Genomic DNA, 22,862 nt, shown 5'->3' with positions numbered 1-22,862 from the left:
AACATTCAAGTTGTTCTCTCCCCCCCAGCGCCCACCACGACCCATCACACCTTCTGTCACTGAACAGTTGGCTTGCTGTGCCGTGGCCACGGCTGATGCTGTTACCGACAAGTAGCAATACTCCTCAAACACACAGGCATCCTTTCAGAAGGAGACCCTCCAACTATAGCTGCCAGCTCCACGAAATTTGGAAAAGAAAACAAAAATCCCCGGGCCATTTTAATAACCCTAAGCCTCCGAGCCCTAGGGGATTCATTTTGCAAGGGCTGCGTGAAATCGGTAAAGAAAGCTTCGCCTCCCAGCCAGGTGACAGCCTCCATGCACAAGAGGCACAAAGCTGCTGGGTCTTCATCCTGACACCCCAAATTTCCTCCACCTTTACCCCAAGAGATTCAGCCTGGAGGGAGGGAGACAAACTGCCTTGGCTCTAGGGCACCCGTTTCATCCTCACATCAGCTCTGCGTCTACATAGTCATCGCTGACTCCCGAGGAATCCTGAAAAATCAACAGCAGGCAGGGTCTGCAGCACAGCGGTAACGTCAGCCTGAACCAGCTCTGGTTGCTTTCAGAGCCTCAGCTAGAAAATTCAGGGGAGAAAGGGGATGGGGAGCGACGAGTTTGGAGCAAAACAGGCAGCGCAGAATGTCTGGTTTAAAATATAAATAAATAAATACACTAGCGACTTCATTATTTACTTAAATTGAAATGTCGCTGTTGGAAGGGCTATTAAACACAAAATGTTTCAGCTCTAATTAAACCAATACTTCATTACTGGCTGATTATTAATCACTTTTCAAAGAGCGGATTGACAGAGGTTTGAAAGCAGACTCATGAAACACATAATAAGGGCAAGGGCTCCCTGCCTGGGTTTTCCACTACAGTTCTCTATTGAAAATGCAGTTTCCAAACATTCTAAAATAATAATAGTAGTAGTAATAATAATCATCATCATCATCCAATAAGAGAAATGTGCACATACATTTGACTTCTCAGTAAAGGGAAAAAGGAGCTAGAAAAACGTTTTCCAGGTAACGAGTCCTAGGCAGGATCTCCAGCTGCTCTTACCAACTTACAAACCACACCACGCTTCATGTTTACATTTTATTAGCTTGGTTTCCTAAGGAAACAATTTTACTTAATTACCCTGCAAACGTACACACATACCTACACACATGGATACATACGCCTGGCTATTTGACTTTAACCCTACCATGGTTGTATGATTCCAGCAGCATCCATTGATGAACAGGGTTCTCCAAGGTATTCTTGGAGAGAATTGGAGAAGGTATTCTTGGAGAAGGTATTCTATTCACATATATATCTCTTCAGTGCTTCGGAGAATGGATGCCAAGTGTGAAAGAGGGGTTGTACTAGTGCTGCTACCAAAGGAAAGTCTAAGAAGTTCAGTCTTTGTTAGACATAAGAATCCATATGCGAGAAAGATGCTGGAAACCATTCCCAGGAACAGGTTAGAGTCTTGCTGTCAGAGCTAACTGTGCCCGTGGAGCGAGTTAGATGTCAGTCTGCAGTCCGCAGTTAGAGGAAGAGTTCAGAGTCTTTAGGAAAGCAGCAGAGAAAAGGACTGAGCATTGAGATGTTCTGGTTTTGGGGATTGGCTTTTTGGGGGGGAGGGATGAACAAGGGGGTGTGTTTGTTTGTTTTTAGGACTGAAGTTACATTCTTCCATATCACTTTAAGATGAAGGGAAGATTGAATAGCGTTGTATTTGCTCCACGCTAAGAGGAAACACAGTTACCTTGGCTCATGTGATGCGCAATGATTAATGAAAATCTGATCATGGGTCACAAAATATCAGCAATTTGCTATTGTTGGTCAACGACCACCAAGGCATTTTGCTCTACGATCTTTTATTTGGTCCAGCAAACAACAGGAAATTTACTCTTCACTTACCCATGTCTTTAATGGTTTCTCCTGGTAGCAAGGGTGGCTCTTCCATTTCAGCCAATTTATTAGTCTCCCTCAGGACCTACATAAAAGAGGCAGAAAAAACAAATCATTACTTTTTCATACAGTGAGAAGTTTACACCTACCTGCAACAGGCCAACAATGTCAGGAACAACAAATATTCAAAGATCCTGAGGTACTGCCCAGTGTCTCAGCCTCTGTAAGGTCAACACAGAGCACGTGAGAGACCTCGGCACAGTCCTGCAACCTTGGAGCATGCCACTGGGCCAGGCAGAAGTGTTTAAGCGAGGATGCTTGCGATGGAGAAGCTGCTGGAGCAGGCTGTGTGCTCTGGCAGGACACTTACCAGGGGGCTTTCACACCCCAACCTTCTCCTCCTCAGCCTATACACCATCACAAGCTAAACTCTCTGTCCACACAGCCACACACACAACCAAAGGGATCAGTTAAAGTGATCAGCCAGTACCATGATGCTATCAACTACTGCGTAGAGAAGTTGGTAGTTCACGTTAAGGAGAGTGACAGGAGACACCTTATCATGTTGATGTCCTCAATGAGGGTCCGACAACTGCAAAGACCTTGATTTGGCTCAGTAGTCATAATTTGTAAAAAAAAAAAAAAAAAAAAAAAATGTCATAAGGTTTGCTGGGGTATCTGGGTTAAGGGGTGTCTGCCAAACGACCTCCTCCTCCATCTTCCCTTGGGTAGAAGTTAACCACAGGGCGTTACTTCTCACAGATATAACTGCATTTAAACGAGAGTTTTCACTGGAAAACAGCACAAGGAGATGGCCATTTTAAGAAAGCACGTCCCTAACTATGGAAGCATGGCCATAGGTTTAGACATCGGGTAAGAAGTAGGCAAGAAGAGCACATGTGAGCGACCAAGGTTAAGGCTAAGTCTACATGGCCAAACATAGATGGATCTGAATCGTAATGCCCACGCCCTGAAACAGCCAAAAAAACCACAGTCAACCACATTGCTCAACCTAATAACAAAGGCAGAGAAGAGCAGGAAAGCTAGTCCAGCCTCTGCCTCATCCTGTAACAGCCACAAGAGTTTGGATTTAAAGTTGGCGTGCATCCTTCCTGGTAGAGATAGGCAGAGAGGGCTCACAGCTGCTCACAAAAATGTGCAGACCTGGCCAACATGCCTTCTTTATCTTAATGTGAGGAAGGAGAAAGAATTGGTTTAATTTGATATCCGGAAATCCCTACAAAGAAAATTCAAAGACATGGCCTAAAGTGGCACTTACAGCCCTGACACATCTGCGGTCAACTTTCATGTAGGATCAAGCCAGAGGGAGAGCCTTGGGGAGGAAAAATTCTCTAAACTATGCAGAGAAATGAAAACAAAACCCAAAGAAATCCCATGCCACAATAAAAGCACGCTCCAGCATTTTCACACAACAGATTGATGGATAGATGAAAAGATTACCGAGATCAAAGCCTTCTTGAGAACAAGATGTACGTTTAAAAAAAAAAAAAAGCATTCCAGTGACTTAAAAAAATACAATAATAAAAAAAAGACAAAAGAGCAAGCACGGTGCTGACTTCCTACCAGGAAGAGCAATACAGGAACGCACCACACCCACTTACACCAGCTCTTACCTGGGAGGCTGCCAGTGCAGCAGGGCTGGGGTATAGGGGATGGACAGAGGGAGGTCAGCACTGACACTGCTCACACTGGCAGCACTGAACACGCAGGAAAACTTCTCTTCCCTCTCCCCCCCCCCCTAACGTAATACACCGGTGAAAACAGGGCTTTGCTGGCATAACTGTGCTGGGGACTTCTCCTCAGCACAGCTGTGCTGGCCAAAGATCACACGCCCCATCAAAGCCCTGACTGACAGCCTCCCCAGCAAAAGCCTGTGATGTAGCCCCAGTCCCAACTCCTCTGCGTCAATTTCTGCGCTCGAACAGCAGCCTTGAAATCAGCCGGCTTGAAACTTGGCGTAATCCAGATGTTCTCCGGATTATGCCAAATGAGACGGAGGCTTCTCGCTAATTAGTCCTTGAGCGGTGGTGGTCTTTGCTGCCTTTTATCTCGGAAGGACGTGAGTGAAAACCACGCTCTGTGTTCGGGACACGATGCACGACTCCTCCGCGAAGGTCCGTGCCCAAACGGGCAGCAGCTGCTGCGGGACCGCCCGGGCCACCAGCTGGACTCGCCGCCCTCCCGCAGATGTCGGCGGGAGCAGGTCCAGCAGTAAACATTTGGAGGACGGAGCTCTATCTTAAGCCAAAACGAGTATGAGGTAAGGTGTAGAGAAAGCATTCAGAACGGCAAAGAGCTGCTGCGGTCACCAGGTGGGCTTTAGACCGCACTGAAAGCAGGGGAGGGAAGGACAAAGAGGAAAGCAGGAGGGAAGACAGATCTGTGTCCACACCATCCTGTCAAAGACAAAGTTGAAAGCCTTTTTGGTTTAAAAACTGGCTCTTCTAAGCCTAATAAAATCCAGCTGCTCACTCACGCTCTTTGAAAGACGGAGTCCCCAGGGTCAGAGGAAGGGGTTAGCGATCCAAATCTGCGCTCGCTTCCACGCAGAGCAGCGGACAGATGATCTCCTGCAAGCACAGCACTTAAGGGTCGAGGCTTTTGCCTTTTATTCCCCCCACACACACACACACTTAATTTTGTTCTTCTGTGCAGAGTTAAGGACTAAATCATCATCTTTACCATCCTCCAGCTGACCTCAGGCACACGACGCACCTCAGGGCTGCACGGACTGCTTTCCTGATGGTTGCAAAGCACATCCCCCAGGGATATAACTTTCACCCTTCCTAAGAGGCTGTGACAGAAAGGGTCAGAAAGCCCAGCCTAAACACTTCTCTGGTGTGCCGGTCTTTGCAGCATCTGCCTGGCTCTAGACCTTGAAAGAGCCCCCGAACTGGAACACGAATACTTGAAACCCGTCCTGGCAGAAACCTAGAAACAAGCAGTAGGCATTTTGCTGAAACCCGCCTCCACCGATGGCTCCTTCACATTGATTTTGGGGAAATGCAATCTGTGTACAGCTGACAACGCAGGCAGCGGGCACGGGAGAAGACGTCTGGGGCAGCGCTAAAGGACAGGCAGCTACAGGAGGGAAGAGAAACGGGTGGATAAGAAAAGAACATTTTTGGAAACAGATCAAGGGGAAAGAAAGGGAGGGGATGATGAAGTAGCCATGTGCAGCTCTGGGAGAATACTAGCTCCCTGGAGGGACCCTCTGCCCCTTGTATGAGTAAGGGAATGGTGTGAAAGCCTCCCCGTCTTACTCTGTGTGTCCCCTGCCCCATAATGGTTCATCAGCTGTCAGAAAAATCTTTTTATGTACTTTAGCCTATTTTCAAGGCTCTAAAAATAACACTCCTAGACCCCAAAGAAAATGTAAATTCAGTCCTCCTAAAATCTTTCAAAACAAAAGTAAGGGCTACAGGGAGGCAGGGAAGCAGGTAGGTGAGCTCTGGGACGCCAGTCCAGCAGCCTTGAGAGGTGGGCTGGCTACTGATGCACTAATGCTGCTGGGGCAATCATATACATCTGTAAGTGAAATGCTGCACCTCTTTGAGCCTCAGGTTTTTAAATTTTCAGTGGAAACAAAACCAAACAGTGCTCTGAGATCTGCAGTGAAGACTGGGGCCAGAGCTGGGACAGAACCATGTTACTTAGGAATGGGACCACTCTGATGTAGAGCCATGCACTGGCCATGTCTGTCACAGCCATCGCTAATTTCTGTAACAAACAAATACAAGCACCAAAAACCCGTAGACTAGTTTGCCTTGCCTCTAAGCTAAACTAGGTCCTCAGTATGTTTTTCCTCGGAAAAATATGCTTGGCAACTGAATCTCCAGGAGAATGATGAGTTTAGTTACACACCAGAATGACCTTTATTTGCCTTCTTTTACCAAGTAACATCATCTTCCCATTGCACCCATCAGCTCCACGCCAGTGAGCAGGCACCTCAGCACCTAACCCAGCCCTGCCTCAGCTCGGGGAGGGTGCAAGGACTTCATGCCACCACCTACCTTTGTCCTCCTCTCAAGCAGCGACTTGGCAGAACAAACCCACACTCGCGACATTTCACAGCTGCTCCTCGTACTCCGGGATCCCAGCCTGTGTCAGCTCAATCCCACCCACCCCCAGCTGAGGAAGCAGAGCTCTCTCCTACCCTCCCACTTACGGTGCCAAAGGCAGGAAAACCCTTTGCTGCGGGCACAACCTTCAGATTTCAGCAACAAAGCAATCGCTTCCTTTGCTCACATGGACGGGGTCAGGCAAGGAGCTTCAGGTCCTGCTAAGGGGGTAAGATTGCTCCTTGCTTCATCCCTCACGCCTTCCTGTTGTGATTCAGGACGGTGCGGTTCTGCCAAGCCTCTCCAGCCGCGTGTTCGCGCTGCTTCCTAATGCAGCAGCCAGAAAATCCCTCTCCCGATTCATGTTCCTGCACGACTCATGCAGGCAGCTAATCCTGCGTGGCTGCAGCCAGCTCGGGGGGTGCAGGGTGAGCCTTGTTCCAGAAACCCACGTGCAGGTCTCAGAGCTTTGAGCATCGCTGGATGCTGGGGCACGGTACCTGAGAGGGTGCCTGAAACTCTGGATCCAGAGTTTCCCTGTGCCTGCGAACAGAACAACTGATGTTTTCCTCTTGTATTTCCTGCGGGCTTTTACCTACCGGCTGTGCTGCACGGCCAGGATGACAGCACACATCCTGCTCTGGCTGAGGCTGAGCCAGGATTACCGCCTCCTGTCAAATCTGCCAGCAGAGCAGCTCACATAATTGCTCCCATATCTGGTTCAGACAAGATGCCTGGGCTAGCTTGACGTTGTTTTTTTTTTTTAAATCATAGAATCACAGTATAGTTTGGGTTGGAATGGACCTTTAGGATCACCTAACTCCACCCCCCTGCCATGGGCAGGGACACACCTCCCACCACACCAGGTTGCCCAAAGCCCCATCCAGCCTGGCCTTGAGCACCTCCAGGGATGGGGCATCCACAGCTTCTCTGGGCAGCCTGGGCCAGGGCCTCACCACCCTCTGAGGGAAGAATTTCCTCCTTATATCTAATCTAAATCTCCTCTCTTTTAGTTTAAAGCCATTCCCCGCTTGTACTAGCCTACACCCCCTGACAAAGAGTCCCTCCCCAGCTTTCCTGTAGCCCCCTTTAGGTACTGGCAGGCCACTGTAAGGTCTCCCCAGAGCCTTCTCTTCTCCAGGCTGAACAACCCCAACTCCCTCAGCCTGCCTTCACAGGAGAGGTGCTAAAAAGGGGAAGATTTAGATTAGATATGAGGAAGAAGTTCTTCACTGTGAGGGCGGTGAGGCCCTGGCACAGGCTGCCCAGAGAAGCTGTGGATGCCCCATCCCTGGAGGTGTTCAAGGCCAGGCTTGGCCAACCTGATCTAGTAGGTGACATCCCTGACCATGGCAGGGAGGCTGGAGTTACATGATCTTTAAGGTCCCTTCCAACCCAAACCATTCTGTGATTTGGGACAGTACCTTCAGCTCTGACACCAACATCCACAGCTCAAACTTTCTGGTAGCAAACCAGCAGCCTCAGGACAAAGAGGTGAGCTAGGAGAGCACCTGGGGCTTCTCATTTTCTAATTATTCTCTTCTACTTTCTCCTGAATACTTGAGTCCTGAAACCCAAACAGACAAAGTTGTTTTTTTTTTTTTTTTGTCTTTATGCATTTTTTTCAGGGGGAGACTGCAGGTTTGTGTTAAATCAGTTGTGTAACAGTCTCTCCCCGGTTCTGCAGTAGATTTCTTTATTCTGAACCACAACCAGAATGAACCAAATGAATCGCTTCTGTTTTAGACAAAATCAAAATGCACAACAATTAAAAATTGTCGTTTTTCCCCCCTCTGAGTTAATCTCTCTTTGCTAACCTCCTACACGCTCCGAATGAATTTTGCACATTTGAATAGATTAATTATGTATAAAGCCACAGCGCTGGTGCGACACGTCCAAGCCTACACTGACCACCTCGCTCCTGCATTATTCCTTCCCCCAAAACCATGTCTGCTCTGTCTATTCAAGAGCCAAGCTCTCCAGGCTTGGAGCTGCGTCTGTTCCAGCAACACACAGCCCTGTTCTGTTTCCTACAGCAGGAAACTGGTCTCTTAACTGGTCCCCTGACGTAAACATATTTAACCTGTGCATACAGACAAACATTATACACACACACAGAGAAAAAAAAAAGCCTTTGCATCTGCAGCCCCTGAATTCACAGATCTGGCACGTCTGTCTCGCTGCGCTGGTCAAGCAGCGGCAGGCAGGATTTGTGCTGGGGGCACAAGAATTTGTGTATGCGTGTATGTAAGAATGAAATCTGCTACTTCTCTGTGTGTAAGAATAAGTTGTTTTCAAATTATGGGAGTGATGCTGCTGGATTTGAAACTCGATAGCCAAGGAAAGGTTTTATCTCCTACAGGAAAACATTTGTCTGATATTTCAAATTGTAATTGTCTACCTGGGAATCTGCTTGTAGTTACCAAATTTAAGCCTTCCTTTTTTTTTTTTTTTTTAGCCTTTCTCTCAAGGACTGGCAGATGACTAAGTGCCCTCCTGAATCAGCACTCGTGCCACCCTGCAGGCAGGGCAGCCAGCACACTGCAGGAATATCTATTTCACCTAAAACCACAGATCTACGTCCGAGCTAGTCACCACAGGCTCTCTGTACAACCAGGGGAAAGGAGGAGACCTGGAACATTCACCTTTAGGATGACTGAGAACTAGGGTAACTCACTCTGATGCAGATATCCACATCTGGCAGGGTGAAGCCCAGCTCCTGTGTCTCACTGTGCCCAGTGTAGCAGTGCCCTGTCTCTTGGACATCCCACAGAGAACCTGTACTTTCCAGAGAGCTCCAAACTTACTGTGCGCAGAGAGGCAGCAAAAGATGAGCATGCTCAGGACCCAAAAATTCCATCAACTTCATTAAAACAGGCACAATCTCAAAGCACAGGGCTTGTTAGCTGAGTTACCAGCGACAGCTTTAGGGTTAGAGATGGCTCCTTTCTCCTGTCTCACATCAGCAAAGGCTTAGACATAGGATTATTTTTGCATACTTGATATTTTACTTTTTAATCTTCTTTGTAAATCACAGTAACCAATGCCCTTCTCCTTCTAACTGCCTTTTGGTTGTCTCAGACCACGTTCATCTGCTGCTTCCCCTGAATTGCCACCCCACAACCCTTTCCTCTTTTACAACTGTTATCAAGCATGCCAATCAACAAAGGACAGTGCCACCATGGTGGGTGTATCAGGACACATCATTACACCAGTGATGGTGTGAAAACCTCTGAAATAAAACAGATACAGAAGCTCTTTCTCCACTCACCTTAGAAAACACATGGAGGCCTAATTCTGTCCAGCCTGTGTTAACAAAAGCTGCAGAACTGACACTAATATGTGCAGAATCAAGACCCACATGCTTATTTTGGATAATTTTTCATTGGTACATTGATTTCATCTCTAAATGAAACACTTATTACACCAGAGAAGGGGTAAACTTTGAGGGCAAATTTTTTTCTAGCATTTTGCTGCCAAGATGCTTCTTGCCTTCCATAGCGCTCAATTAGGAGAGCTGTAAAACAGTGGCTGTGCTTACTTGATAAATCCTCCTCTAGACTGCAAATGCTGTGCTACTTTGGAGAGATTTTCAGCTGCCACTTGTGGCTATTTCAAGTGTACTCTGAGAAGATTTATGTACTATGTATCCTACTGGAAATGTAATAAAACATAAATTGAGCAAGTAAATGGACTTTGTTGATTATTTTTGAATCATTAAGAATACCACAGCGGAAAGAACAGCAGTATCTCTGCATGTCTGAGGCACAGCGATTTTTCTGAGGATTATGACCAGATGCTTTGGAAAACTGTTAGACATTCAGACCAGCAAGATATTAATCGCAGGGAAATGCTTTGTGTCTTATTCTTTTTGGGATATTAGAAATTGAATAGGGGAAAAAGACAAAACACCATGGGCGCATGGATCATTTCAGAATAGTACACAGAGAATCAAACATACTGTTCAAGACCACATCAAACTTATTCGGCTCCTAAGCAAGCACACAACCAAAGACCTAGCTTGGTCAAAGAAAACATCATAAGAGGCATTTAAGTTATCAATAAAATGTTCTGATAACAGATTATTACAGTACTCTAGAAGAAAATAATCACATACAACATACACTGCAACTGCCTTTCAGTTATGCTTTCCTAGTCCAAAAAAAACAAATCACAAATTGTGATCTCTACCTACCGTGTATGCTTTGAGAAAGTATAAAAAGGCTTGAGAAATCCACTTGCTTCCTTCCTACTGCCTTGAAAAATCTTTAAAAAGAAGCTGAAGACTAGTGTGTTACAAATAAAAAATAATAATACACGCAGGTGGGTACTAAAGGAACTCCTCTGGAGGAGGAAGCAGCCACCTTGCAGTATTTCCTTGGGGTTTTCTGCTTTGTTTTTCCACAATGAACCTTCTCCACTCAGACCCAAGCTTCTAGTGGTGAAGAACAGTCTCTTCAGGCTGGTGAGTCCTGTGGGCCCTTGCTGCACAAATACAAGGCAAAGCTTAGAAGCTCAAAGGAACACATTGTTGAGAGCCACTCGTTCAACCACGGCTGGCTTGTCTCTTCAAGTTTGCATGGCTTGGTGCCTCAAGACAATTCTCTTATTAGGCTCCGGCAGAAAGTCGTCATTGACTCAACACAGCAACAGTCCCTGGCACAGAAGATTGCCGATATTGTCTATTCAAACAAGTCCAACGATTTTTAATACAGAACCTTCCTCGGAGCCAAGGGTTCTTGAAAGACAACGGTTCTGTTCTCCATTGGCTGCTCAAAAACTTTGGACAGCACTCTAGCCTCACCCTCTCCTCTTTTTGCTTTTACTGTGCTTTGTTTAGCAAACAGATAAGGGAAAAGATATTAAAATTTTCAAGGAAAGCCTTAAACTTGTTCAGTGAAGTTCATACCATCAGTCTGAAAAAATAACAGAAAAAGGCTCTGACCAATGAAAGTTACAAATTCTGCCAACCAAAATAAGCCACAGAAAAGTGTCTCTGTTACCAAGAACTTCAGTTAGGAGATAAGTGGTATGTATGACAAGGAATCAAGACATAAATAATTATATAGTTACAACCAATAAACAATCACACACAGGGGAAAGAGGACGTTTCATTTGATGCAAGAACATCTATGGAAAAATCAAATCTTGGCAGGTGCTACATGCAGTCACAAATCTGACTGCTCCTTTTAAATACCGTGCTTGTTCATTCCTGCCTGATTCGTGCTTCGATCTACAAAACTAAAACTATAGGAAAAATAAATAACCACCTCTTACCCAGTTTTAATCAGCCAAAGGAGAACTCTTGCACTTTGTAGCTAGGAGAAACACAGCAGTTGATCAGGAGGAGCTGAAAATATTATAAAGGAACATCTGAAGGCCATTTGCTTTTTCTCCTCAATTTTCCATTCCTAGTAGATGGCAATCATAAACACTTCCAGAGATTTCCTTCACTTCCCATTACTTCACATTCAAACATTCAGGTACCTCTATATAATAAAAATTAGCAACGATTGCTGTCTTTGCTCTCTTCTAACTAGAGAAGCACTTAGGGGGTATTATTTCCGTGTAAAGGAGACAGAAAACCGACTGCATCTGGTTTTTTCCCCCATCTAATTTGCATGAAATCAATATTTTGCAACGCAGAGTTTGGCTACTCAGTGTTTCTGTTTCCTTGACAGGGGAGGTACAGAGAGGGACTTAGAGGCTAGAGCCTGGAGGGAGGGGACCAAGATTTTCCATCTCTTAAAACAGATTAAAAAGCTTGTAATTCTCATGAAATATACAGCATTTACAGTCCTGGAAACTGGAGCCTTAGAAAAACAAGTTAACGGCGGGGGCTGAATTCCAGTCACTCGCTGGGCTGTCCTGGAATGACCATGCTTATGGACAAGAGCATCATTCATCCTCCAGAACCAGCCTTTTGTGCCTTTGTTCGTCGTCAGCTCCAGAGGAGAAAGGAAGCCCATTTCCCACAGACACACATATGCCACTAGTATAGCCAAAAATCAGAATTTCAACACAGTCAGAATTGTTCCCCCTAAGATTTTCCTCCTTCTCAGACACCTTAAGTCCCCCTACTTGATCCCTATGATAGTGTGAAGTTTCGGCCCTTCTTGGATTTGGCACCGAGTTCAGCCACTTTGGATTTTCTGCCCTGGAAGCTTCTACTTCAGTACACCTGCAGAAACGTGAGGTGTCCCTTCTGTGTGAGGCTATCACAGAGCCCAAAGCGGTGACACAGAGCAACACATATGGTCAGGTCTTCACAGATGACAGTAGAAAGATGGATTGTTTATTTGCATCCACCGCAGCATCACCGGTTCGCATCTAGCCATGCCTTCTGTGACCACAGGTCAAGCATCTTCCCCATCTGGTGGCTTATGCAACATGGGCTCTAATTTAATAGTAGTCGCAGTCCGGTGAGCTGGGAAGGAGGGCTCCCATCACGAGAGGCATCTCTGCATTTGCTGTGAACCAGTCTTCTTGTGGGCAGCCCCACGCGAAGAGTCATGGGCCAGGCTGAAGTAGGAGAGCTCTGCCAAGCGAGGGGTGGGACCGACTGGCAGGACAGTGCCCTGAACTGCCCTGAAGGTGCTCAGGCAGATGTCTTCCCCATGATTTAGTGCTTCTAAGCTAGCATCGTTCACTAACCAAGGAGCGCCTTAAAAGCAAGAGTAAAAAACATAGCTTAAATGAATGCCTAAAGCTTAAAAAGTTATGCCTCTCTCTACAACCCAGCTCTCGTCAAACATGTGTTACGCATAACCAAAGCCTGACACACTTCCTGCGTTGGCAGGGAGATAGCAATGGAAAAGCTCACTGAGGCTAGTTTTAGTGATTTACAGCAAAGGATAGGGGGGAAAAAAAATCACATCTTTCTTCAATATGTTTTCCTACTAACAACATACATGTTCTACATAAAGCTAGTCTAAGTCACTTTGCACCACAGCTAGAATAAAGTAACACGAAGGTGGCAAAGTCAGTGACTGGCGTTTCAGTTAATCCTACCCAACACGGCCTGGGGGATGGGATTTACTTGAATTTTAGAGGTCTACATCTGGACGAGTTATTCCGAACTCTCTTCGTAACTGGAGGAGAAACAGAGAGTTTTCCAATGACACAAAAGTACACTTTTTCTGGAGCACAGCTGAAGGTGAGCTCCACTCTGAACAACCAGTTGCTGCCCCTCCAACAGCGTTCACAACGTCCTGCAGCAAGGGCTTCCATAGCTCAGCTACATCGTGTTCTCACCTAGCGTGGCATTTCCTTAAAGCCACGATAAATCACGTTGTAAATGACGTCTTTCTTTCCATTGACTACAGAGAACTTGTGGTTGGCTAGCTTGAATACAGACTTGCTCGAAAGAATTTCATTCTGGAAACCTACCGAAGACGGGGATGGCATCCATTTACTGTCTTGGAAGGAAAAAACTACTTCATATACCTTCTGTCATGCATGAGTTATGTATCTTACAAAACAAACCACATGGGCTTGTCTAAAGTCTTCGACAATACACGCAATGAATAACAAATGAAGGTTATGCAAGCAACTGTGTGTTTCCTCCCTTTCCTAACCTTTGAGTCCTAGGAACGCCGTGAAAGTGTTCTTGTATCTTTTATATAAGTCCATTGCAAATCCACTGATTCCTCTTATATTAAAGGAAAAAAATGTTACTGTGGATGGAGCAAACCATCATGGAGAATGGGACATGTGCTTGTACAATATTTTGCTGGACTTCAGAGGAATAACAGGAATTGTGGATCTTAGTGTTGTCCTCAAAGGGGAGGCCACAAACAAAGTGGTCACAAACAACAATGGCAAAAACAAAGATTAGGACCACTTCTTCTGAAGGCTGCACAACCAAGCAGGTGACATATGGGTCTGCCATGCTGAAGGCTTGCTAACAGATTTTCCTCTGTCCACAGACTAGCATCAAGAAGCAACATAAAGCCAACATTATGAATTTCCAGGCTCTGGTTCAGCCTGTTGCTGCATACAATCCCAAACTAAATACAATCAACCTTTAACTTTCAGGCAAAAGTATCGTTCTTAAGGACAGTGGCAGCAAACTCTGCCGGCCGCATGCATTGCTTCCCAACTGCTGATGGAAGGGATCCAACCCTTCTCTGAGAGCTATTCCAAAGCTTTCAGCATAGTAAACTTCAGGCATTATCCTGTAAATCAACAGCCAACTCAAAATGAAAGCCCCGACTGACTAAGCTAGAGCATTAGCAACAAAGCTTAAGAGAAGTGCTATAAACTGCACAGCCTCATCTGCCCACATGCATAAGAGAAGATACCACCTTTAGGACTTTGGAGCAAGAATCTCATTATACTTTAATAATCACCAAGTTCCCAAATCTGTAAGAGATACTGATGCTACTTTGGCAACGCTGGCTCCAAAGGGTTTTTAAACTCCCATCCCAAGTTACAAATTATCTATGAATTTCCAGTTCGTTTTCACTTTTAATTACTCGATTCTGGCCTTGCTTGATCAATAACGTATGTTAAAACACATGGCAGGGTATTTGCTAAAAATTCCCTCAAAAAGCGCATTCCCTAAATCAATCCTCAACGGCTTCAGATTTGAGATCAGACAGGGATGGGGCAGTAGGGGACTAGAACCCAATAGTGCTTTACGCTTTCGAAGGGGGCGAGGGGTGGTATTTTAATTTATTTTATTTAAAAATACAGCCAACTAAAGCAGCCAAAAGTTATTTAGAGTTAGTTTATGAAGTGAAAATTCTATAAATTGTAGTGTAGTATAAATTTAATCTTAGCTCCAGATACTGAGATGCTAAATACACATTTAAAAAATCATGAAAGCTATTATGGAACTACTTTGGAGAAAGACTTAGGAAAAATACTGCACACGCATTCAGTAGGAATCCCCAGTGGTTGTCTCATTTACCTCATTACACACATGCACGCGCACACACTGAGTGTTAATTGCACTCCAAAAGAAATCCGCAGGCACAGACCGCAAGAAATGATGTGGGTCCTTCCCCTCGTTCCCTCCCCGTGACGGACGCCTACTACCCTGCTAAAAATTCCCCACAGAAAAAAAAAGAAGAGTGCTAATTGTAGCTATCACAAAGTGTTTTTCCATCACCACAGAAACTTAGTTCCTAAATCTGAGTCGATGCACACACAGAGGCAGAGATCAAGCAGAGGTAGAAGTGATGATGGATCTATGCAGCAATTCATTCTAGCGGGGAAAATTTAAATACGCATCAGGAGCATAACCCCACAATTGGCAGATCCACTTCCAAATCTTGAAATGCTTATTTTCAGCCTCTTAAAGCTCACTGATGCAACCCCTTCCTGCGAGAACGTCGTGGAGCCCAGGCACTTGCCTCCCGTATCACAGAGGTACCAGAAATGCGTTAGTTCCCACTTCAGTGCTTATTCTCTTACATTTTTCCTGGAGCAATGTGGAACAAACTTCTTGTTCTTAGAAGAAAGAAGGTGCTTTAGCTCAAACCTCAGTAGGTATTAAGACTTGGGAGTTCTCACTGCCTTGTGTCAATCAGGTGTGCAAGGAACAGCCCAGTGTGCAGAGCACACTCGTGCTGCTGTTCCAGTTAATGCTGTGAACTTATCTGCAATCTCAAAGGCAAAGCCACATCTCAGAAAGGTCAAAGAAAATAGAAAGAACAATCAGGACCTTGAAGATCTCAGTGAACAGGCTTAAAAAAACAAAGTGTCACATGACAGAGATGTTAACTGAGAGAAAATTGGACAAAGAATGATGAGCCCAGAGCGAGTACATCTGTCCTACTTGTTTTGAGAGCAGAAAGGAATCAGTTTCAGCTGATCAGCAGACAGAACAAACCTTCCATTCCCGAGCCTTCTCACCGAGGAGCTAGCACTGGGCTGCAAGAACAAGCCCAGAACACACACATGCACTAGCATTGGCTGTAATTGGTTTGAGGAGAGGCTGTGGGACTGCAGCCACACTGGCGATACCAACAGAAGCAGCTGTCCACGGGAAGGGGACAGATCTCCATCGCATCCTCCCAGGCTTGTTTGCCAGCACCAGCCACTCTCAGTCATGAATATAGACCTGGTTATTGCTGGAATTTCTGGAATAGAGAGAAAGGCAACCTGTCCCAACAGAATCTGTGCTTTCCTCACCATACCCCACTACATGTAGGAGCACAGGAATCAGTTTTCTGCAGCCAGCATCGACGAGCTCTCACTCAAGCACAAACACAAGAACCAGCTTTGTGCTTACACACGACAGCATCGCAGCCACCCGCACCACCTCTGTGGGAGAAGGCTTGAGGTGGAGCACAGCAGGAGACGCTAAATTCGGGCCCAACAGAGCTGATGCACGTTAACAGCAGGAAGCATTTTGCCAGCGGAGGCATGTGCTCATACTTGGCTTGAAGCGCCTTTGTTGTAGATAAATAATCCTCTGCTTTCACCATCTCTCCTTAAATTCTATTGTAAAATGAAAGGGGAGCGGCATTTATTCCAACCATGGCAGAAATTTAGGTTGCTTAATAATTAAAATTAAAAAAATAAAAAGGCAGGCTGTGAAGAAATCATTCTGCAAATTACAGGAACTGTGGCACAGCAAGGAAGTAGTGGTTTTTAATGACCTCCAGCAAACAATACATACGCATCTTCAGCCTGAAAAATGTATCATGCAGCTAAGTAGCTAAGTGAACATTCCTCTGCAAACATCATTTTTGATTGCTAGTGATTATGGGGGCCCTGCTGGAGGGGGAACCAGGCAAATACATGGCGTGAGGAGACCCTGCTCCAAAGGGCTCGAATGTCATGCAGACAAGGTGACAAAAGGAGGGAAGGAGACACAAGACTCATCCGGAGTTACAAGGAAAACGTGTTGAGCCACCGCAACCACTAGGAAGCAAAGAAAGCCTTGAATCTAGATGAGGAACATTGCTTGGTTCTCTATCAGTAAAGGTAATCCCCACATGCAACAAAAATTGCAAAAGAGCAGTCAAGTTGTGCACCCGCTTGTGCAAAATTAAGTGTAAAAAAAAGTCAGTGTAAAAATTTATGACATTATATACGCAGTTACAGCTGTAGCAGTGCTTGCAATTTAATTTATATTTATATCAATGAATTACTTAGCCTAAACTCTGTGTTTTCTGTATGCTGGAGAAACTGAACACTTCACAAGGGGAAAAACTTCAGACCTATTACATATAATTTTATCCAGACACATTCTGAAAACTATTTTAGGTATCTGTAGGTAAAAGGTGCAAAATAATGTTTAAAAAACTACTGATTCATTTTCAAATCATAGCTTAATACTGGCTAATAAGAGTCCTCTAAAAAAAAAAAACAACAACATTTGCTTTCTTGTCACTTATGAACAGGAGGACTTTCTGCTAATTATGAACTACTGAGACAACTCACAAAACAAAAAATTATCATGGTTGTCAGAGGAAGAAATTAGTTTTGCCTTTAGAGTTTTTGTGCAACTGTGTTTAAATTTTACAGAGCTGCTCAGCCACAGTTGAGAAATGCTAGAAGTCATTACTAGAACGCACTGATACCACCAGTTCTGTACTCAGGGGACCTTTTTGCAAAGCTAATGAATATCAGCAAACCCCTCGGTTTCGTAAGAGGAACGCATATGTAGTTTTCAAAACTTTTCTGACACTAAACTAAAGCTTTGGATGTGACATTAACAAATCAATAACAGACCTAGAAGAGCCTTGTTTGGAATTTTTTATGCAAGAGCAATTTATTGTAAGAGAAGACTATCAGCTTGAAGATAACAATCTTTCTCTGAAAGAAGATACTTCCAAGGACTCAGTGTTTACAAACAAGCAGGAGTTTTCAAAAAGAACATCTCATAGATATACACACACACAAAAAAAGGAAAGAAAACGATATGTAACTGGCTGGTTGAGGATCTTCACTTACTTAAAGCACTTAAAAGAAAATGGAATTCCTTTGAAAATTCATCTCCAAATGTGGGTTGCAGAGACAGCTTTTTGAAGATTAAACAACTTTATAAAGAGGGAAAGTAATATGGCAGAGATTAAAGTTCAATTTCTATTTCACTTGTTTGACTTTGGGACCTTTCATGCCTTGGCTACATAAAATTTGGCATTAACCTGAAAGCTGAAATCATTCTACCGTATCCAAACTCAGAGGAGCAAGAAACAGCCAGTGAAGGAGGCCATTATATACATATTTTTATATATACACACACAGACACACATATTTTCTTTTTCTTTGTTGAGACAAAGCATACGTACCCTTAAATCTGGGGAAAAGTTGTCTGCTGAGGTAGAGACTGAGTCCGATGACACAGCAGAAGCAGACTTGGTATGGACAGAATGGTCCGAGTGAGAAGTGGAAGCACTGTAAAGACAAACACCACAGAATCAAAACGTGCTCACGACTACTCAAAAGCCTACAGATACGACCACTCACCTGCAGTGGAATCAGGCAATTTCCCCCAGTTTCCACCTTTCCCATTCTGTTATTTAGTCCCCAGCAGTCATTTCTGAGACCCTGTTTTACCTTCCGTGGCTACGGATTACCGAAGCGCACACGATTCGTTACAAAATCCCAGCTCAGAGCGAGCCAACACTATCACGATCGCAAACTTGAATCAAATCCTAAATCACCGAAACTAAGGGCCTCGATTTCAGGCCTTCAGATGGGAGGAATTAGTGCGCTGCAACTGGATGAAAACAGACAGGATCCTGAACGCATCGCCAGCACAACTCCAACCGCAGCTTTACAGCCGTGGAATAAATTCAGAATTAAAACTCTTTCCATCACACGTAGCTTTCCTCTTTCAGGTGTAAGTACAACCCCCGGGAGAATTAGGAAGACTCTTGCAGCATACCAGCACACCTCTGCCGCGACACAAAGCGCGACTTGCTAAAAAACAAAGCAAAACAGCCATCACCTTTTTCTATACTGTTTTCTTCTAGGACAGCTGTAAGCAATTAAAATAAGCTTATTTTATGGCATTTTTATGCTGCAAGCTCTTGTAGAACCGTAATTGCTTGAAATTAGCATTTGATAATAATGCTTTTAAAACCCCTCTTGACTGTAAAAACAGACCCTCTGTGGAACAACGTCCCCCCCAAAGCCACAGCAAGGCAGCAAATGATACCTGGAGCAATTCATTCCCACGCCCTTAGTGACCCCAGAAAGGTTTTACCTGGGTGTACAGGCACCCTTAAGGAGCAGCTACCGCGCTGCAAACCGAGCCCTGGCAAAGGCAGGATATTCTCAGGAGTATTACCATTAGTAGTCGTATTAATTAGACATTTGACGACAGTCAAACAGCTTTATCTGAGCTTCCAAAGGGCCTGGAGATCTGTTAATTGTCTGAAAACTGTTTTGCTGCTTAACTGCTGGTAAACAGCCACCGAAAGGCCAAAATGTTCTGGTTTTATTTCTATTCTTCAAAGTTTGGCAAAGTATTACACGGGCAGCGTTAGAAACAGGAGGTACTATGCTAAAATTGGGCTCTTGCTGGGAGTCACTCCTTTCCCTCCAAGGATTAAAGAGTACTGGCAACTTTTTAATCCTTGAAACAGAAACTTAGAAATGGAAGTTTTGGGAACAGTAAAAAAAAAAAAAAAATAATAAAATAAACGATACTGTTGTGCCAATTGAATAGCATGATTCCACTGAATGCATTTATTGTGCACAGCTCAACAGCTAATCGCTCAGCTTTCCAACGCGCTTAACTCTTGAGTTTACCAGCCACGGACAGCATCACCCGAGCATACAACGCCGCCGTATCTGGCCCAGACAGAAAATAATCGCACACCAACGTAACGGGAACCAAATCAGCAAAGCCTGCTGTTCTCACAGACCCAAGGGCCTCCTGTGTCCGCAGAATTAGCGCATGGTTTCATGGGACAACCGAAACTGACCTCGTCCCTCCTCTCCTCGACCTGGGCATCGCGGGGACACGCGGTTCCAGTTGCTCATCTCTCGGGGCAGCAAACGCTTGCTAAACTTGAAGAAAGTCTCGTGCTGCATAACAAAGCTGGCTGGACTCATTACATGGCCGTATAAATCAGAGGCAGCAGCACAGGAGGAGGAGGGAATCCGTGTCTGGAGACGATGAGGAAGGCTGAGAGCACTTCTGCTCGCAGCAGCCCGCAGGCATGCTAAATTAGGCTTAGCCCTGAACCACATCGTTATGTTGCTTTACTTGAACCAGCTCAGACCCCTTGGATGCGCGCCCTTGAAACTCGTTTCAGCCCGGTTTCCTCACATTCAGACCTCATCTTCCAAGCGCTCGCCCTGATGTTTGCAATTGTTTAATTCATTTGATTTTTTAAGGCAGATAAAGAAAAAAAAAAAATCACAATTTAATCATTCCTCAAAGCAGCACTAACTTACTGTACAGCAGCCCATACGGAGAAGGCACGTAGAGCTCTCACCGAGGAGTCAGCAGATGCTGGAGGGGCCGTGGGCTCTGACACCTCTCCCTCGGTCCCCACTGCGCCTTCTCCTCCGGCAGCTCCAGCCGGGGGAGCCAGAGCTTCAGCAGGAGCCTCCACCAGCCCAGGCTTGTGTGCATTGAAATGCGTGTTTAGGGTGAGCGACAACACTCAGCGTTTTCGAGACATTCAGCACAGGTGGAAATAACTAAGTAAGGGATGCACCAGCGGCTAACCCACGTGCCTGGCCTTCGTTTGCACCCTCACCGAGTGACCACTGAGCAGTAACGTATTAATACAAACATTTACATCAAGGATTTCATGTCCTTTAGTCACAGAAAATGAAGCTGGAATGACCTTTCACCGGGAGTATCAGCCTCTTCCTCTGTCCCCAAGCTAGGACGAGCTACACCCAAGCGATTCCCACGTTCTGTCTAGCCTGCTCCTAACTGCTCCCAGGGGAAAGCACTAACAAAAGGATTAAAAAAATCGCCAGTTTTTCTGCTTACACAACTTGTCTGCCCCCGTACAATCCCAGCCTTTACCTACTACGCAAGCAGTGATTATCTAATCATAATAAACCAAAGATTTTTATGAAATTCCTGGTTAATTTTGCTTTGGCAGGCTGAGGGGCAAACTGCTTTGTGCAGGAAAAAAAAAAAAAAAAAGAAAGGGAACCACAATCCACAGCGTTTCTGAGCTGTGAAAGTGTTTTGTGTTTGTTGATCACGCCTGGCTTCAAGTGGGTTTTAATGAAGGAAAGCATTTGCATTTTAGAAGGAATTTTTCAGAGGCTCCCAGCACCAGCACCCACCAGCATCCCTGTGCTCCTGCAGAAGCCTCCCGTGGCATCAGGGACAGCTTTTGGAAAGCAGTGCCTGCGTGCACACAAACAATCCCACTTGCACAGCTCCGTGTACGTCGTGCAGGGGCTGCTCGCGTCTGTCCTCTTCAGCTACTCACAGGATGGAGCAGAGAACCGAACCGCTGCTGCCTCGCGGCTCCCTACCTCCTGCCACGTTCAGGCAGCTGCACGGCTCCAGATCCGCTGCTTGGAGAACTAATTAACCTGACGGCACACGAGAAGTTGATTAGCTTCAGTGGTTTAGTCAATCCGGAGTTCTTCCCTGCTGCCAATGCAAGAAGAAAGATCCTCCAGCCATGCAGCTTAACACGTCTTCGGGACGGGTCCTGGGGCTGCCGCACAAACCCAAGGCGAGGAGACCTGGGCAAATCCTGCTTCTGCTGCAATTTCTCCACAAAGTTAAAGCTGACTCCTACAGAGGTTTTGGCAGCATGATGGGGTAATTCTGATGTTAGCCTAAAATGCTGAGGACCCCATTAAGGATGCTGTACTCTCACAGAGAAATACCCCAAACACCTGACTTTCACAAATAAGGCAATACGGGGCAAACCTGCGTGACAGCAGGAGCACGACGGTCAGATGTAACTGCTGGGTTTGGTTACAAACATTTTAGAGCACAGGTACGTGTGGCCACCCTTCAGCAAGGGTTAAAGGACCCCTGGAGCTGTGCCAGCCACTGCTGGCTGCAAGTCTGGTTCAATACAGCTCGGGGAGCGTGTAAATAGCCCTTGTCTCAGAACCTCATTAAGGTTCTAGGAAACAGCTGTTTATTCGGGCTCACCAAGTACTTTCAGCTCTTCCTAAAGGAAAGAAACAGAGTGCAGATGCTCCAGAACAGACCCATGAAGACCAAGGACCACGCTGCAGGCCCAGGCAGCTCCACAGCACCCATCCTGATGTCTCTGTTAGGTGCCAGAAGAGACCTCTGCAACAGTTCAGGGAAAGTACCTTGCTCCTGTCACTGCTGTTCCCTTTCCTCCTTCCTCTCTCCCCAAGCAGAAGCTGAAAGCAGGTTTAGGATGCCATTAACACTGATATATGTCTTTCATCTTGGTAATTATTATTATTTAAATGCATTTTTATGGCCAGATTTTGAATGATAAATGAGCCCAAATGAGATCTGCCAGCACAACGGTCTCACACAGTACCTGCATGCAGCATTAACCCCTGGGCTACACGGAATACACGTACACAATTAATGCGAGAAGTACAATGGAAACCAAGCATAACGACTCAACTCTTGATAAAGTGCTCATTGTTATTATTAAGGACTATCCCACAACACGCCAGGTGGTTTTCAAACGCAACTCAAACCCAGACAGATGCCCTCTGGTGATTCTTGTTCAGGCAGTTGAAAGGTATTACTGACTGCAGCAGAACTGAAGGAATGCCAGCACGCTTAGCTTAAACTGTCAGCAACGATGTATAGAAACTGCAAACAAGTGTCCGAGGCACGCAAACTTGTCCTGTTACGCTGTGAAGGTGCAGGGGAAAGCAGTGGTAAAGTCTTAGGTCGCTTCAAAAACTGCCATCAAACAACATCTGCCAGAGCCATCCGAGGCAACCTCCACCCTCCGACCCTTGTTTCAATTCAAATAACGTGGT

General features: G+C 45.4%; 1 protein-coding gene across 2 annotated transcripts in view; it reads right to left on the bottom strand.

Annotated features, from left to right (window-relative positions):
* Positions 1–22,862, bottom strand: part of MTMR2 (myotubularin related protein 2) — a 61,480-nt gene that overhangs the window by 23,097 nt on the left and 15,521 nt on the right. For both annotated transcript variants that reach the window (XM_035542393.1, XM_035542394.2), the window contains 2 exons: positions 18,233–18,338; positions 1,912–1,987 (listed from right to left, as the gene is read on the bottom strand). In XM_035542393.1, coding sequence (XP_035398286.1) covers positions 1,912–1,987; positions 18,233–18,338 — 182 coding nt within the window. The remainder of the gene's footprint in view (positions 1–1,911; positions 1,988–18,232; positions 18,339–22,862) is intronic.

This window comes from Cygnus atratus, chromosome 1, assembly GCF_013377495.2.
Source record: "Cygnus atratus isolate AKBS03 ecotype Queensland, Australia chromosome 1, CAtr_DNAZoo_HiC_assembly, whole genome shotgun sequence".
Taxonomy (NCBI): domain Eukaryota; kingdom Metazoa; phylum Chordata; class Aves; order Anseriformes; family Anatidae; genus Cygnus; species Cygnus atratus.
This window is presented reverse-complemented; position numbering and strand designations above follow the sequence as displayed.